This window comes from Macaca thibetana, chromosome 4 (genome assembly GCF_024542745.1).
Source record: "Macaca thibetana thibetana isolate TM-01 chromosome 4, ASM2454274v1, whole genome shotgun sequence".
In the NCBI taxonomy this organism is placed as follows: Eukaryota; Metazoa; Chordata; class Mammalia; order Primates; family Cercopithecidae; genus Macaca; species Macaca thibetana.
The window spans coordinates 129,824,099-129,839,445 of record NC_065581.1 but is presented as its reverse complement, the minus strand read 5'-3'; the positions used below and the strand labels follow the sequence as shown (position 1 = coordinate 129,839,445).

General features: G+C 35.4%; 1 protein-coding gene across 15 annotated transcripts in view; it reads right to left on the bottom strand.

The window, feature by feature from the left end:
- Positions 1-15,347, bottom strand: part of AHI1 (Abelson helper integration site 1) — a 225,359-nt gene that overhangs the window by 157,051 nt on the left and 52,961 nt on the right. For 14 of the 15 annotated variants that reach the window (XR_007725046.1, XR_007725047.1, XM_050787921.1 and 11 more), the window contains 4 exons: positions 14,533-14,718; positions 13,267-13,419; positions 8,911-9,043; positions 4,721-4,844 (listed from right to left, as the gene is read on the bottom strand). Coding sequence is in view for 13 of the 15 variants with exons in the window: in XM_050787921.1 (XP_050643878.1) it covers positions 4,721-4,844; positions 8,911-9,043; positions 13,267-13,419; positions 14,533-14,718 (596 nt within the window). In the remaining 2 variants the exon portion in view is untranslated. The remainder of the gene's footprint in view (positions 1-4,720; positions 4,845-8,910; positions 9,044-13,266; positions 13,420-14,532; positions 14,719-15,347) is intronic. The other variant, XM_050787924.1, reaches the window with a different exon arrangement.

The window sequence follows — 15,347 nt, the reverse complement described above, 5'->3', positions numbered from 1 at the left end:
TGCCATTGGTTAAACACACATTGAACAGTTGGTAAAATATTGCATTTAGTACAATATGCATAAAAAATATACAGGGAGAAACTTTAATGATTTCCCATTTACATTGTGTACACCACTTTTACAAAATGTTTATTAATGGGGGTTTAGAGAATAGCATAGTCTATTAACTTTTATATTTGTAATTTCAAAGCCTAGATAGTAAAAATGAAAATCTCAAAGATTTAAAAGAGATACTAAAATTATTATATTTTGAATTCTCAAGTAAAATAAGATTAAAATAACTATGACATTTTGATAGAAAAGACTATCCTACATTAAGCACGTCCTTTTTGTTTAACACTCATTATCCTGTCCTCTAAATAATGGCTAATTAAAAAAAATTAAGATTATAATCACTGCGACAGTCTTGACAAATGAGTAAATCCCTAAGGGTTAATCTGTTAGATACTCTGCATCTCTAGCAATGTATAAAACTAGGTGAACTCTACCAATATACAGGTGCTATATAAGTGTGAAGCACTAGTTTTTAAAATATATTTGGTTATCAAAATTAGAACAACATATTAATTTTAAATATGGGATTTGTATTCATCCTTTTAATCACTGCTTGAAAACTAAAGCAAAGTAAGTCTGTTACAAGATTACTGATAAGAGAAAAAAAAAACAGTTTCTATTCAAGAATAATATTCTATGAGTTTCCTCAGCAGCTGCTTACAATATAGGATATGATCTTCAATTACTAAGAATCCAAACTAATAATAGAGGAAGTGAAAGAACATGTTTTCAAGTAAAAATAAAGCACATGAATCAATTGCACAAACATTTTTTACCACAGTATATTTTCAATAAGCATATTTATATGAAATATGATGTCTATTAGAAGAATAAAACCACTAACTTTGGGAAAATATTAAAAAGATAAAAGATAAAAAACTCAGTTGTTTGGCAAGAAATCTTAGTAGCATTATTTAAAATACTATATAACAGGCAGAAATGAAGCAAATACATCTTCAAAACAGCTCAATATAATTAGACATAATATTAAAAAAAAAAAAAAAAAGTAAAGCTTTTTGTGTAAAAACTGAACTGGAATCAATGATGGCTTCTGTTACCCAGGCCATGGGAGAATCTGACATTCAAAGGAATATATAAATGGGCTTGGGGAAAAAAAATCAGACTAGATAATAGACAACAAAGAAACACAAACTTGTAAAGACTGAATGAACGCACACAAAAATTACTAGATTTGGGAAAGAAAAAACATACCAAAGTTAAGCCGTATGTTTGGGAAAAGGGAATAGTGGGAACATGTTTGGGAGCCATTATACATGGAAAAGTCTTTCTGACTATATTGGGCGTTGTTGATTTGAGAAAAACAGATTATTCTGGGGATAACTAAATAAGGGTGTTTAGGATAAACCCATATGGCAGAGAGCTAACCAAGTGGGAAATACTTAGGAGACACTGACAATAATATGTGTCAGGGATCCTCAGGAATAAAGAAGGCGAAGACATGGACAGAAATCCATACTTCTGCCACTTATGAGCATTTGCAATTCTAATTCTCTTTCTTTGGACAACAGCTCATTTATTACAAGTATTCCTTACCTCTCTCAAAAATCTCCTTGCCGTTTTGATGCTAGCCACAATGCTTCTCTTTTCACTCAGTTAATGCTTTCACAATACTATTTTAATGATGTAAACAGTCCTAAATTAATATCAGTTTTAAAGATAAATAAGGAAAAAATGTGTGCTTTAGTATAATATACTACGTATTGTGTGCAGAAACCCAAGATAGCTTCAAGGAATAACAGAAGTTGAGCTGGATTGTAACTAATAACTACAAACCTATGAGAGCTCACAAAAGGCATTTAATTTTTGTTGAACGAATGAGTTAGTCAGCAAGGGTAGGAGAAGGTCATTTAGGTATAGGAAAAGTAGGTAAGTTTCAAAGGGCAGGAAGATGCCAAAGAAGATAAGATGCTAGGGTGTTTCAAAAGATTACATGGGTGAAACAAAGGGTACAGGAAAGGGCATGAGAGAAGAATGTTGGGTCAATGAGGAACATGCCTGTCCATGCTAAGGAACTGGAAAATTTTTCAAGGGGCAATGGGTAAAGTCTTTTAAAAAATTAAGGCATTATGAAAGATAGTTACGGAAAGATAATTTTAGCATAGCAGAGACAGAGGACTTAGAGACTGAACACTGAGGTCAACAGCAAAATAGGGCTTGAATTAAAGCAAACGCGATAGAGAGGATGTGACAAAATTGTGAGCCTTTTAGGAGGGAGAATTGGCAGACTCCCTCCTAAAGACTTTTATGCTAGTTAGACTTTAATGCTAGTTAGATGTGAAAGAAGTGATGGGAAAGAAAGAAGAGATGAACACTACTCTGAGTTTTCAGCTTGGGAGATGGTGGATAAGGATGCCATTAAAATATATGTAAGAGAATTAAAGGAGGAAAACAAAATTTAAAGAGATCGGTAAGTTTGGTTTTGGATTTGAGGTGGCAATGGGCCATTTAAATGGAAACATGTAATAGGAAGTCAAATTCATAAAAAAAGGTGTGCGCTAGAAGTCATTAGCATATCAGTGAGAGTCAAAGCCGGGGAAGGTAAGAGAAACTAGGATAAGCATATAAAACCAAGAGATGATCAAGTAAAGGATCCTGGGGATAAAACATATAGACAATCGGCAGAAGAAAATGAAACAGAGAAAGAATGGATTAGAACTGGCCAGAGTAATAAAAAGAGAAGAGAAGAGGTTGTCAATGAAAACCATGAATTCAAAATATTTCAAGACTGGTCAATAATCAATTACTACAGTGAAGGCAAGCATAGCAGGAGTTAAACTGGCCAAATGGATTTAAAAATAGCAAGAAACTGCCAACCTCTTGAAGAAAGAAGTTTATGTAGCATGGTTGGAAAGAAAGCCAGAATAACTGGGCTGAAGTAAAGACAGTATGTGTAGAATGCTTCTGATGGTGTAGAAAGAGAAAAATAATGGGCTAGTCTAGAAGGCAGGAAGAATTAAAAATGATGTTTTTAAGATAAGGCCATTTGAGCATATTTCTTTTTTTTTTTTTTTTTTGAGACAGAGTCTCAATCTGTTGCCCAGGCTGGAGTGCAATGGCGCAATCTCGGCTCACTGCAACCTCCACCTCCCGGTTCAAGTAATTCTCTTGCCTCAGCCTCCCAAGTAGCTGGGACTACAGATGTGCAACACCACACCCGGCTTATTTTTGTATTTTTAGTAGAGACAGGGTTTTGCCATGTTGGCCAGGCTGATCTTGAACTCCTGACCTCCACTGATCTGCCCACCTTGGCTTCCCAAAGTGCTGGGATTACAGGCATCAGCCACTGCACCCAGCCCATTTGAGCCTATTTCTAAGATGAGAGGACACAATCAATAGAGGGAAAGATGTTCATCAGACTAGTAGATGTAATACAAATTTTCAGGGACTGAGATTGAAAGTACAGGTCAAATAGCCTTTAAAAAGTCAGTCTCATGCCTCTTTGTTAAGAGATGGACAGAGATTAAAAATGGACATATCTATGGATATTAGGAGGGAAATCAGAGGGAAATAGATGAAGTTCATGTCTGACTAAATTTCATCTAAACTGAAGATAGTCATCTAATGAAATGGGAAGACTGTGATTTACTGTAGAGAATGTTCATGGTAAGTTTGGATCTGCTGCCAGAGGAATGAGAAAAGGAAGCTGAGTAAAGTAAAAGGATTCCTCAGCAGAGATGACAGCTTAGGTGATGTTAAAATCCAAAGTCACCCCTCAGCAAAGTTAAATATTTTTCTCTAGTATGGCCTGGCATTAGACAGAATGGCTATGCTAAAAGAACAGATCAGATAGGTTCTTGAGGATATTGTCAAAAGGGAGTAATAGAATGTTCCCAGCATGACCAAGAAGGAAGTCAATTGTTACTCATTCTCGTCTTTTTCATTTAAATAAAAACTAACCAATAATGATAACATCTTGATTAGACATTTGATACAGAAAAGGAGGTTGGCAAGATCAGTAGAAGTGGTCGAAACACTGAATGTAAAACGAACTGTTAAGAGAGAAGGCAGAAGTAAATGACAATGAATTCAGCATGGATCTCAACAGCTTACATGTCAGTTACAAGGTAGAGCAAGCAACTAAAAAAAGTATAAATGAAACTTTAAAAGTTCGCTTTTAAAATGTTTTTGTGATATTTATCAAATTGAAAAGGGATAAATTATTTTTAAGATTGACATTCTGAAAAATGCAAATGTTTAACCAATCTATAAAAATCTTAAAATGTAATGTACATATTTATTTCCTCTACTGTGATGTACTGAGCACCACTGGATTCTAGCCTCTGTATATCCAGCCAACAGTGAAGACAGTATCCCTGCCACCAAGAGCTTATGCTCTAGGAAAAATCTCAGGTGTTTAATAACCCCTAACCTCATCTTGAAGCATTAATTAGTTTACATAATGATCATTTAAAGATGGTGTGGACTAGAAATATTATATACTACATAAATAAAAGACATTTAAGAAAAATGTCTTTAAAAAGTGTTACTGTAATTTACGGAATCAGTCTGCATGATGCATATTTATGACAGTCCCTTCATAGGTAAAATATGACTGGAGCATAAGAGTAGTTACATCACTTTATATTCTCTTTGCTTTTCTTGATGGCAAATAGTATGCACATAAGTACTTCTCAAGGATACTAACCTGGCAGTGCCATCAGATGATGAAGTAAGGATGTAGCGATCATCTTTTGACCAGGAAAGATCATAAATGATATTGAGGTGGCCACACAATTCTCTCATGAAACGTCCAGAAGGAATTTCATATACTAATGAAAATATTTAGAAATTAGTAGGTTTCCAGACAGAAATCCTTAATCCAATAATATACAAATACATAATTTAATATTATTTAGACATAAGCAGTCTATAACAAAATTATAACCAAAGATACGTGCAGCATAACGAAAATTTCAAAATTTACTTAAGAACAGTTTTTCATTTGCTTTACGTAAAAATTCACATGCAAAATTATGAGTTATAATTTTGCTACAATTGTCAATTTTTTCATCTCTTTAAAGAAATCCCCTAAGAATCTTTAATAATAAATTTATCAGTTGAATAATAATATTTACATTGCAATTCACTTAAAATATTCTATAATTTGGGCTTTCATTATTATTTTTACCTGAAAATCAACTAAATGCCAACTAAAAATTTAATTATTTGAAGTAATGAGAAATTTAAATTGTGCTATTGTCAAAAGTAAATTTTAATACTAAAATGAACAGGGATAGTAATCAGGGATAGTATGGGAATTAACAACGACTCAATCAGACACAAAAAGCACTGTGGTACTTTACTATATGTTTAAACATACAATGAAATCTAAGATAATAATACAGAAAAACAAAGTTTCCAAGTCTCTGCTTCCATCTAGTGGTAAAAATCAATTGCCCTTTAAAATACTTAGCAGTTCAGAAATAACAGCAGTCCTCACTTATGTGCAGTTTCACTTTCTGTGATTTCAGTTACCAGCAGTCGACCATGGTCTGAAAATATTAAATGGAAAATTCCAGAAACAAATAATTCCTAAGTTTTAAAATGCACATCATTCTGAGTAGTGCTATGAAATCTCGTGCCATCTAGCTCCATCTGTCCAGGATGTGAATTATCCTGTGTCCAATGTATCCATGCTACAGATGCTAACTGTCTATCAGAAACTTAGTAGCTGTCTCAGTTATCAGACTGGTTGTCACCCAGTGCTTTTGTTCAAGTAACCCTTATTTTACTTAATGGCCCCAAAGTGCAAGAGTAATAATGTTAGCAATTGGCATATGCCAAAGGGAAACCATAAAGTACTTCCTTTGAGTGAAAAGGTGAAAGTTCTTGATTTAAAAAGGAAAGAAAAAAAGTGTATGTTGAAGTTGCTAGGATCTACAGTAAAAATCTATCTGTGAAATTGTGAAGAACAAAAAAGAGGTTTGTGCTAGTTTTGCTGTCACACCTCAAATGACGAAAGTAATGGCCTTTAGTGCATGGTAACTACTTTGTTAAGATGGAAAAGATATAAATCTGTGGGTGGAAAGCATGAGCAGACGTGTTTCTACTGATGGCAGTCGGATTCAGCACTACTTGAGGTTTCAGGCTTCCACTGAGGGTCTTGGAACATATTCCCTACGGAAAAAGAGGGACTACTTGCGGAATAGCAAAATAAGAGTCTTAAAAAAATCTCCTCCCCATAGAAGCAGCATAAAACACTGGCAAAAACTGGCAAAAATCAACATTTTCAGAACTCTGAAAATTAAGTAAAGCTTACAAAGATTTGAAGAGTATTTAAGAAAAATGGCTGAATTTGGTAAGAACACTGAGCTTTATTATGGTGTTTTAACTTGCCATGTTCTCATTCCTGTCTCAAACTTTAAAGGAGCCTTAAAAACCAATAAAAATCAGGAGATTAACAGCCACTGGGTGGGGCAGAACAGGTCTGATGCTCCCTAAAAGCCCCATCCCCAAAGACTTCTTACTATTTGGCAGTCTGGCCCTCCAGGAAAGATCCACTCTCAGGGCCTGCCTTTATTTGACCTGGCTCACAGCATGCTTTGGGAGAACAGCCCTAACCTTAAGGTGCATGTCACAACCACCCATGGCATCATTTAATATCACAGCTGCCTGAGGCATTGATACTAAGTGAGGCTAAGAAGACGCTCACCAAAGAACTTAAAATAAAAACAAAAAACAAAACAAAACAAAACAAAAAACTGGGAATGAGATGTCCATAGGGGACACTGATAAGCTCCAAAATATTCCTGGGTATCTAGAAGGATTCCCATGCATGTATGTGAAGGCAATATGCACAACCAAGAAAGACCTAAGAGTCTTTACCTCTTACTCGGGCTGACCTGAAGTGGCTCAGCACAAACAGAAAGTAAAGCTAAGGCAGAGCTGTGGATTGCCTATTGAAGCATTGAAGGTATACCCCAACACACACAGAGTCCCTTGGCAAAGACCAGTAGACCCATCCACTCAGGTATTTAAAAATCGCTGTCTGACCACTAACTTAACCGAGCACAGACATGAACGGCAACACATGACCGAGAGTAAAGACTACAGAATTAGTCCAAAATCACAAAGCTAACTGCAAAAATAAATCCTGGGTGGGTGTGAGGGGAGAAACGGGGGGATCTGATTTCCAGAGCTGCCACATTGTATTATTAAAACATCCAGTTTTCAACACAAAATTATGAGAAATGGAAAAAACAGGAAAGAGTGGCCCACACACAGGGGAAAAAAGTAGTCTACATAGAAACTGAGGAAGCCCAGACCCCGGGCTTTCTCAACAAAGACTTTTAATCTACTGTTATAAATATATTCAAAGATCTAAAGAAAACCAGGTCTAAAGAATTAAAGTGTGAAAAGGATTTCTCACCAAAAAACAGAGTATCAATAAAGAGACAGATATGATTTAAAAAAAAAAGACTACCTAGAAATTTTACAGTTGAAAAGTACAATAACTGAAATAAATAATTCACTAGAGGGGCTCAACAGTAGATCTAAACTGAAAGAATTACTAAATTTGACAATAGGTCAACTGAGATTATCCCATCTGAAAAAAGCAGAAAAAGAATGAAGAAAAACAGAAAAGTTTCAGAGACTTGTGGGACACCACCAAGAGTACCAACACAGGCATAATGGGACTCCCAGAAGAAGAAAGAGAAAAGGGCCAAACAGAACATTTCAAGAAAGAACGACTGAACACTTCTCAAATTCGTGAAAAACACTGATCTGCACATACAGCAAGTTAAAGGAATTTCAAGTAGACACATCATAATCAAATAGTCAAAAACCAAAGACAAAGATTCCTCTTCCTCCTCTATTTTTGATATTTAAGCAATATCTCAATCTACATAGCATCTTAAGCAGGTTTATTTAAGCATAAATAAGATATTTATCACAGAAGCTCTTAAAACATAAAATCAGAATAAAATAATTCTTTCACTATGCAAAAGAAATAAATTACTATTAATAACTTAGGAGCATTTCCTAAGAACCTTTTTACCCTCTACATATGGGCTTTTGATGAATTTTAAAAATAGCATAGTGGTAATCAAATGACACAAGTGATTTTTTATTTTTAAAATGTATTACTATTTCGTGGGGAGCAATATCTACTTAATAAATGCCCACCAAGTCCATTATGAGTCCCTGATGAAAAAAAGGGAATCAACCAAGTAATAGCAAACTGTGCTAAGCTGAGAAAAGTTCAGTAAGATCTAGTGTTTAGGGCAGATGCCCACAAGGAGCTGGCTACTTCTGCAGAGGAGAGCTGGTTTTACTGTTGAGGCAGAAGTAAACAAGAGTATTTAATGCTTCTAAGTCTATATGTTAATGCTCACTTTAAAAAGTCTCTAAAGCTACAGAAATAATTGCTTGGCCTCTCTGCTGACTTCCCTACCATAATGAGAAGTTTTCTTCTAGGTACTCTTGAGTCAATTATTTGTATTCCACTAAACAGCAAATTTGGGGGCTTTTGTAACTCACATCATCACTGCTATCAACTAACCACACTGGACTCATGTTCCCCATGAGATGTATTAATCCTTGTTTCCAAATTTCTATATTTAAAATGCAAAATGTTTACAAAAATCCTCCTGCATGTTTTAAAAATAAATTTACCATCTTTCATTTGATCATTCTCATTCTACTTCTGAACAGTTATTGTATAGAAAAGCGTAAAATTATTATAAAAGAACTTTCTTTACTTGAAGAAATCTGTTCTCTTTAATTGAGTAGTACAGGGGATTACTCAAGTTAAGATTTCCACAGATTTAAAAAACTAAAGAACGTCCTCCATGCAGACTACAATCAGATTAAACAGGTAGGATTATTACTCACAAATAATTGGATATCCATCCCGGCTGGCACAAGCTGCTGCTAATATTCTTCCATTGTGGGAGAAATCAAGACAAAAACATCCTCGCTCTCCTGCATTTAGTGAGAAGAGGTGTTTGTTTGGGATACGGCAAGCCTAAAAAAACATACATTTAAAAAATAATAAATTAGAAAACATTAAAATGCAAAGGCTAGTTTTTAATTTCAATTACTACAGTTTTTTTAAAGTCCTTTTATGACGCAGAGAAAGGAAAAAACAAGTATACAGAACGCTGAAAAACCATAGTAAATTACTTTGCAAAAAGAGAATGAGTGCCTATGAAATTTTTAAAGTGGATTTGTTCTTCATGTTTAACTAGTACTTAATTCACCTAAATATGAATAGAAAAATTTCAATATCTGATACTCGAAAGCCGTCGCTGCCACATTGCTTCTATATAGCTACTAAAAGAACGTATGTCACAGCCTTATTCTTATTAGTGACAGCACTAATAAGTCACTTTTGTCAAAGTCACAAGCTTTTTTCAAGACCACAAGTACCTATGGGGCCTAGCTTAAGCCAGAACGTATGAATGCCCATTCTCTCTTTGCGCATCTTAAAATAATCACCCTTTGTGGCTGCCTTCCAAAATGTATTTTCAAAGTAATCAATCAGCCCTTATTGGTCTCTCATTCATTAGTACAACTTCTTCAAAATTTTAATGTTTTCACTCTCTTCTACCAGATGAAGCCCAAATTTTCTGGGTATTAATATATACTGTAGAAAATATCAGTTACGTTTATTTATCCTAATTCTATCTCTTCCAACCTTCAGTGAGCCTTAGTTCTTCTGTTTCTTATAATTCAAAAAGTTGAAATAAACATACACTGGGCTCTTACTACATGCCATGAAAGTTGTACTTTATTACAAATGTCTTTCAATATGTTCATCACAGCCATCCTATGAGTAGCTATTACTAGCTAAGAATAACCATTATTAGCTCTACATGGCTAAGAAGGATTATTGAAAGGGTCAAGCCTAGCTTAATGGACCTACTCAAAGACTGTTACTTCAAGGGCATGCTTTCTAGACAGGTACCAGGTTTTTCACAAATAGTACCAAGATCTAGCAGTACCTCGGGAGACAGCATTACAACCAGCTACTAGGAACGTGAAAAATTCAAAAGAATTTGTTAAGTGTCAATCGTGTACCAGACTCCATGCTACCCATTTTCTCTCTGCATCCTCCATCCGCATAATTAAGAAAAGGGAGAGGAGGGTAACAAGGAACAAAAACTGAAAGAAATATCATGAGGCTTTATAACCACTTGCTGCTGCTCCTAGAGTAGGAAGTGCAGTTAAGGAAAACTCTGCCCAGTCACCTAGGCTGAAAATGAAAACATTGAAGCCACTATCATGTTCTTCATATTCTCAGGGTTTGACACTATGCCCTATCCAGAACAGACACTCCAATAAAGGTCCTCAAAAGCCTTGACTTTTTCCCCTCCTTTACTACCTTGTCAGTCACTAAATCATGCTTGTTCTTACTTTCTGTCTCTGGTATTCATTAGACCCTCATCAACTCACACATCAATGACTGCCATCTAATTCTGATGTTACTACTTCAAGATCTCCCCATGCTACTGCCCGCATTAATTCATCCTCAAATACAACTGTTATTTTTCTCACTCACCTGAAAACCTTCCATTATTCCTCACATCCCTCACAATCAAGTATTAGGCTACCATTTGAGACACTCCACAATGTGGGCCTAATCCAGTACACTACTTTATCTCCTCTTTTACAAACTCCAGTTTCCAACCAGCCAAGCTTTTGAGTGCCTAATGAATACAACAGGTCCTTTCCCACTTATTTGCAACTTTGCCTTCATAGGAAATACCCTTCCTCATCCCTCCTTCACTCACCCCTACCTTGGGCATCCTAGCCAATCTTAAGCTCCACTGCTGAATGAGCCCTTTTTCCACCACTGTAGTTCACTCTTCATATCTGCAATTCTCAAATGTTTTTAGTTTCAACATGCTTTACATTCTTGAACATTTTTTTCAGAGGCTATTTGGAGTTTTCATAAAAAGAAAATAAAAAAAATGCTAACTTCAAATGTCTAGCTTAATAAAATCTAGATTTTCATAACTACTTCCGCTCTCTTGTGATATCACGTTATTTAGCCTCTAGAAAATGCTAGTGCATACTTGTAAGAGAATGAATCTGAAAGAGACTAGTAACACCTTAGAATCATTATGAAAAGAAGTTGACTTCAAGAACCCCCTGAAAGGGACTCAGAACTCCCAGAGGTCTCCAAACTACATTTTGAGAACTGCTGATCTGTACAATCATCTTTATACCTACATTTCCTCATTTCCTCAAGACTTCTCTAAAGCCTATCTGAAAATAAACAACGCTGTAACTGCTTTCTTTTCTCACCTAACCTGGAAGTTCACCAAAGGCAAAATCTAAGTGTTAATCTCTCCATATTATTATGCTTGAAGTATTCTTTTTTTTTTGAGACTGAGTCTTGCTCTGTCGCCCGGGCTAGAGTGCAGTGGCCAGATCTCAGCTCACTGCAAACTCCGCCTCCCGGGTTTAGCCATTCTCCTGCCTCAGCCTCCCGAGCAGCTGGGACTACAGGCGCCCGCCACCTCACCCGGCTAGTTTTTTGTATTTTTTAGTAGAGACGGGGTTTCACCATGTTAGCCAGGATGGTCTCGATCTCCTGACCTCGTGATCCGCCCATCTCGGCCTCCCAAAGTGCTGGGATTACAGGCTTGAGCCACCGCGCCCGGCCTATGCTTGAAGTATTCTAACTCAAAGTGATTTTAAAATGTATCTGTAAAATCGGCCTCAAAAAGAAAGTCAAATGTGATGTAAAATACAGAAAATGAAGATGACTAAATAAGAATAGTCAGTTCTTATTTCTACATTAGATGTTTGAATAAATTAAGATCTTGAATACATTTCATCTGGTAGTAGCTCATATGCATAAAATAAACCACTCCATTCTTTGTAAAAACTAGTAAAAAAATTGCAAAATTGTATCAGCAAGGCTTCCCGCCATTGCAAAAAATGTTAATCTAGTAAGAACACTTTAGTAAAAGCTTAAATGCTGCTCAGCTTGTGGCAGAAGTACATACACGTACATATCTCTATCAAAGTGTGATTCAGCAAGAAGCCAGGTGCTGTAAAGAATTTCATGAATTCATAAACATTAAGAGATATATGTCTTACAGACATCAAAAATCTGTTTTAAAATTTTTTTAATTTTTTTTTTTTTAAGAGATGGGGTCTCATTCTGTCATCCAGGCTTGAGTGCAGTGGCACAGTCATAGCTCACTGCAGTCTTGAATTCCTGGGCTCAATCTTCCTTTCTCAGTCTCCCGAGTAGCTGGGACTACAGGTGCATGCCAGCATGCCCATCTAATTAAAAAACTTTTTTTAAGAGAATGGGTCTTGCTATATCGCCCAGGCTAAAAATCTATGTTATCTGACTGCTGTTACAGGCTGAATTGTGTCCTCTCTCCTCACACTCACACCCCTACCCCTTGTCACCCAAATGAGTATGTTAAAGCTCTAACCCCTAGCACCTCAGAATGTAACAGTATTTGGAGATGTGGTCTTTAAAGAAGTGATTACGTTAAAATGAAATAATTATGGAAGGGTCCTAATCCAACCGGGGGAAAGACAACAGGGGCGTGCATGCACAAAGATCGTGTGAGGAGGCAGCAAAAGGGCAGCCAACTGTAAGACAAGGAGAAGCCTCAGAAGAAATCAACCCAGTCAGCACCTTGATCTTCGCTATGGACCAAATGCTATGTCCTCTCAAAAACCGTATGTTAAAACTGTAATCCCCTATGTGATAGTATTTAGATGTGGGGGTCTCTGGGAGGTAATCTGGTCCTGAGAGGGAGACGCTTATGAATCAGATCTGTGCCCTTATAAAAAAAGACACAAGAAAGGTGATCTCTCTCTCCACCACGTGAGAATACAGCAAGGAAGAGGCTGGCTCCAAGTCAAAAAGGGGACCCTCACCAGGAACTAGGCTGCCTAGCATCTTGATCTTGAACTTCCCAGCCTTCAGAACTGTGAGAAATAAATGTCTGCTGTTTAAGCCACCCAGTGTGTGGTATTTTGTTATAGCAGCCCAAGCTAATACAATTTACAATTGCCCAAGTGCCCGAACGAATGTAAGACAGTGCTTATATACACATGCTAGGCACTCTTACTATTCGCCAAATTAATTAATGGAAAGGCAAAATCATAAATAGCCAGGATTTTAAGTAGTAAGCTAGATATCCTAGGAGTTACTGGAGTTTTGAAGGTAATAAGTGAACATCTAAAGCAATCCACTGTTATCAAACACTTCACCTGCCCAGGGAGTCGTTTCCACTTTATTACTTCCTTTGACTCTTCTAATCCAGGTTCTGTGTCTATTGAGCTTGACTCATGGTGATGTTCACAATGCACTGGTTTACCTTTTTCCTCCTGAAGAGCCATCATAGAGCGGTAAGATGGCTTTATCTAAATATGCATTAAAATACGAAAATTTATATATCATGTTCACCTTTTTCTTTTTCTAGCATATAGTTTTAAAAATACTGAAACAAATAATATGAAAATATTTTCAAAATGTAATCCAGAAAAAATTCTACTTTTATTTGTACATTATTCTAAATAAAATTAAAAAGCTGCTTAAAACTACAGTCCTGTAACCAAAAAGTCTTAAAAGTTTTTGAGGAAAAAAATGACTACAAATTTACATGAAATGATTTTAATAACTCTGCCCTTTGTTTCTGCTTCTTCACCAATACTTATGAGTTATGCCGTGGCTCTGATATAATACCGTATCTTTAAAATCACAAAACTAGTATCATAAAAATCTCAAGTTTTAAAAATAATTTCTCAATAATAGATTTAACTCCATCCAAACCAATGCAAATCAGTCCTGTGGTGACAGTATATATCAGCTACAGAATGTGCAAATGACCTGAAAAATTAATGTCTTATAAGAAATAAGACAAAAGCAAAACTTTTTTATTTTAGGGTCAATTCTTTGCTAAGATTATTTATAATATTAATCTATGGAAAACAGCAGCAGTAGAAACATTACATACTGATTATTTGAATAATATTGTGAAAAATGTACCCAGAAATCAGGACTCTGCAAACTGCAGCCCACACACCAAATTTGGCCTGCTACCTGCTTTTGTAAATAAACTTTTATTGGAACACATCACACCCATTTGTTTAGTTATGGCCTACATATGTCTATGTAGCTACTTTCACACTATAAAGGCAAAATTGACCGAAACTACAGGGCGAAAGCCTAAAATACTATCTCGCCCTTTACAGAAAATATTTTTCAACTTCTCCTTTAAGTCCACCTTTTATCTTTAATTTCTGAAAATCAAATTGTAACAAAACATTTTTCCTAATACTAAAAGCTGTATTTCACATTTAAAATTCATTTAAGCATCTTTTAAATATCAGCTATTATAGTCTTAATATATAACCCCGGATATCTATTAAAATTATTATTAGAAGTCTTATCTTTTTAGAAATGAAAAACATGTTATGTCACCATTTAATTTCAACACTAGAAGATATACACTTATATGTACTATATTAACTTACACAGTCTGGAACTTTCAGTCCTCTTACAGTTACATACAGTGTTGATGGGTAACGATTTCTTGGACATTTTGACCACCATTCAAACACCTCAACAACATTTAATTGGGATCGAGCCTTAGTAGGTGGGTAATACAGCTGCAAACGAAGTTTTGAGTTGATGTTTGCATTTCCATTGGCTCCCAGAAGCTTAAAACAAGAATTCATATAAAATGTGACCGTCACTGAAAATAAATATATCCAACAAAGCAATAGCATAAAGTCAGAAACATTTTTAAAAGATTAATATGGCATGTTGAAATTTCTTAGTTTTACAAAGCAAAGAACACTACATACTTAGTTAAGCACAGTTCCAGATCATTTTTGACAAAAGGTAACCCAAATGGCTTTTAAAATATTTTCCTGATAGCTCTCTTTTCACATATACAATAATTTCAGACTGTTGGTACAGCATTTACACTACTGTGCCAGATTTCACACTGAACAAAGGATATGATTGATATACAGTCATCTGAAATAATAAGGTTAAACTGTATATTTACACAAGACACAAATTTTCCATTTGTTTAATATCAGTATTTTTAATGGTTAAAATTTTATGATGTTTTAAATTTTTAAAAAGTTAAAATCATTTCAAGATAATTAAACTCATTTAAGCCATTCGTTACTTTTTTCAGTATTTTAGTGTACCTTCTTTCAAAGGTCTATCTTTAAAACCCTATTAAACAAAACTTATGTTTAAACTAACTAACTGGAGATTTTTGTCTTTTTTTTTTTTTCTTGGCAGAATCTCATTCTGTTATCCAGGCTGGAGTGCA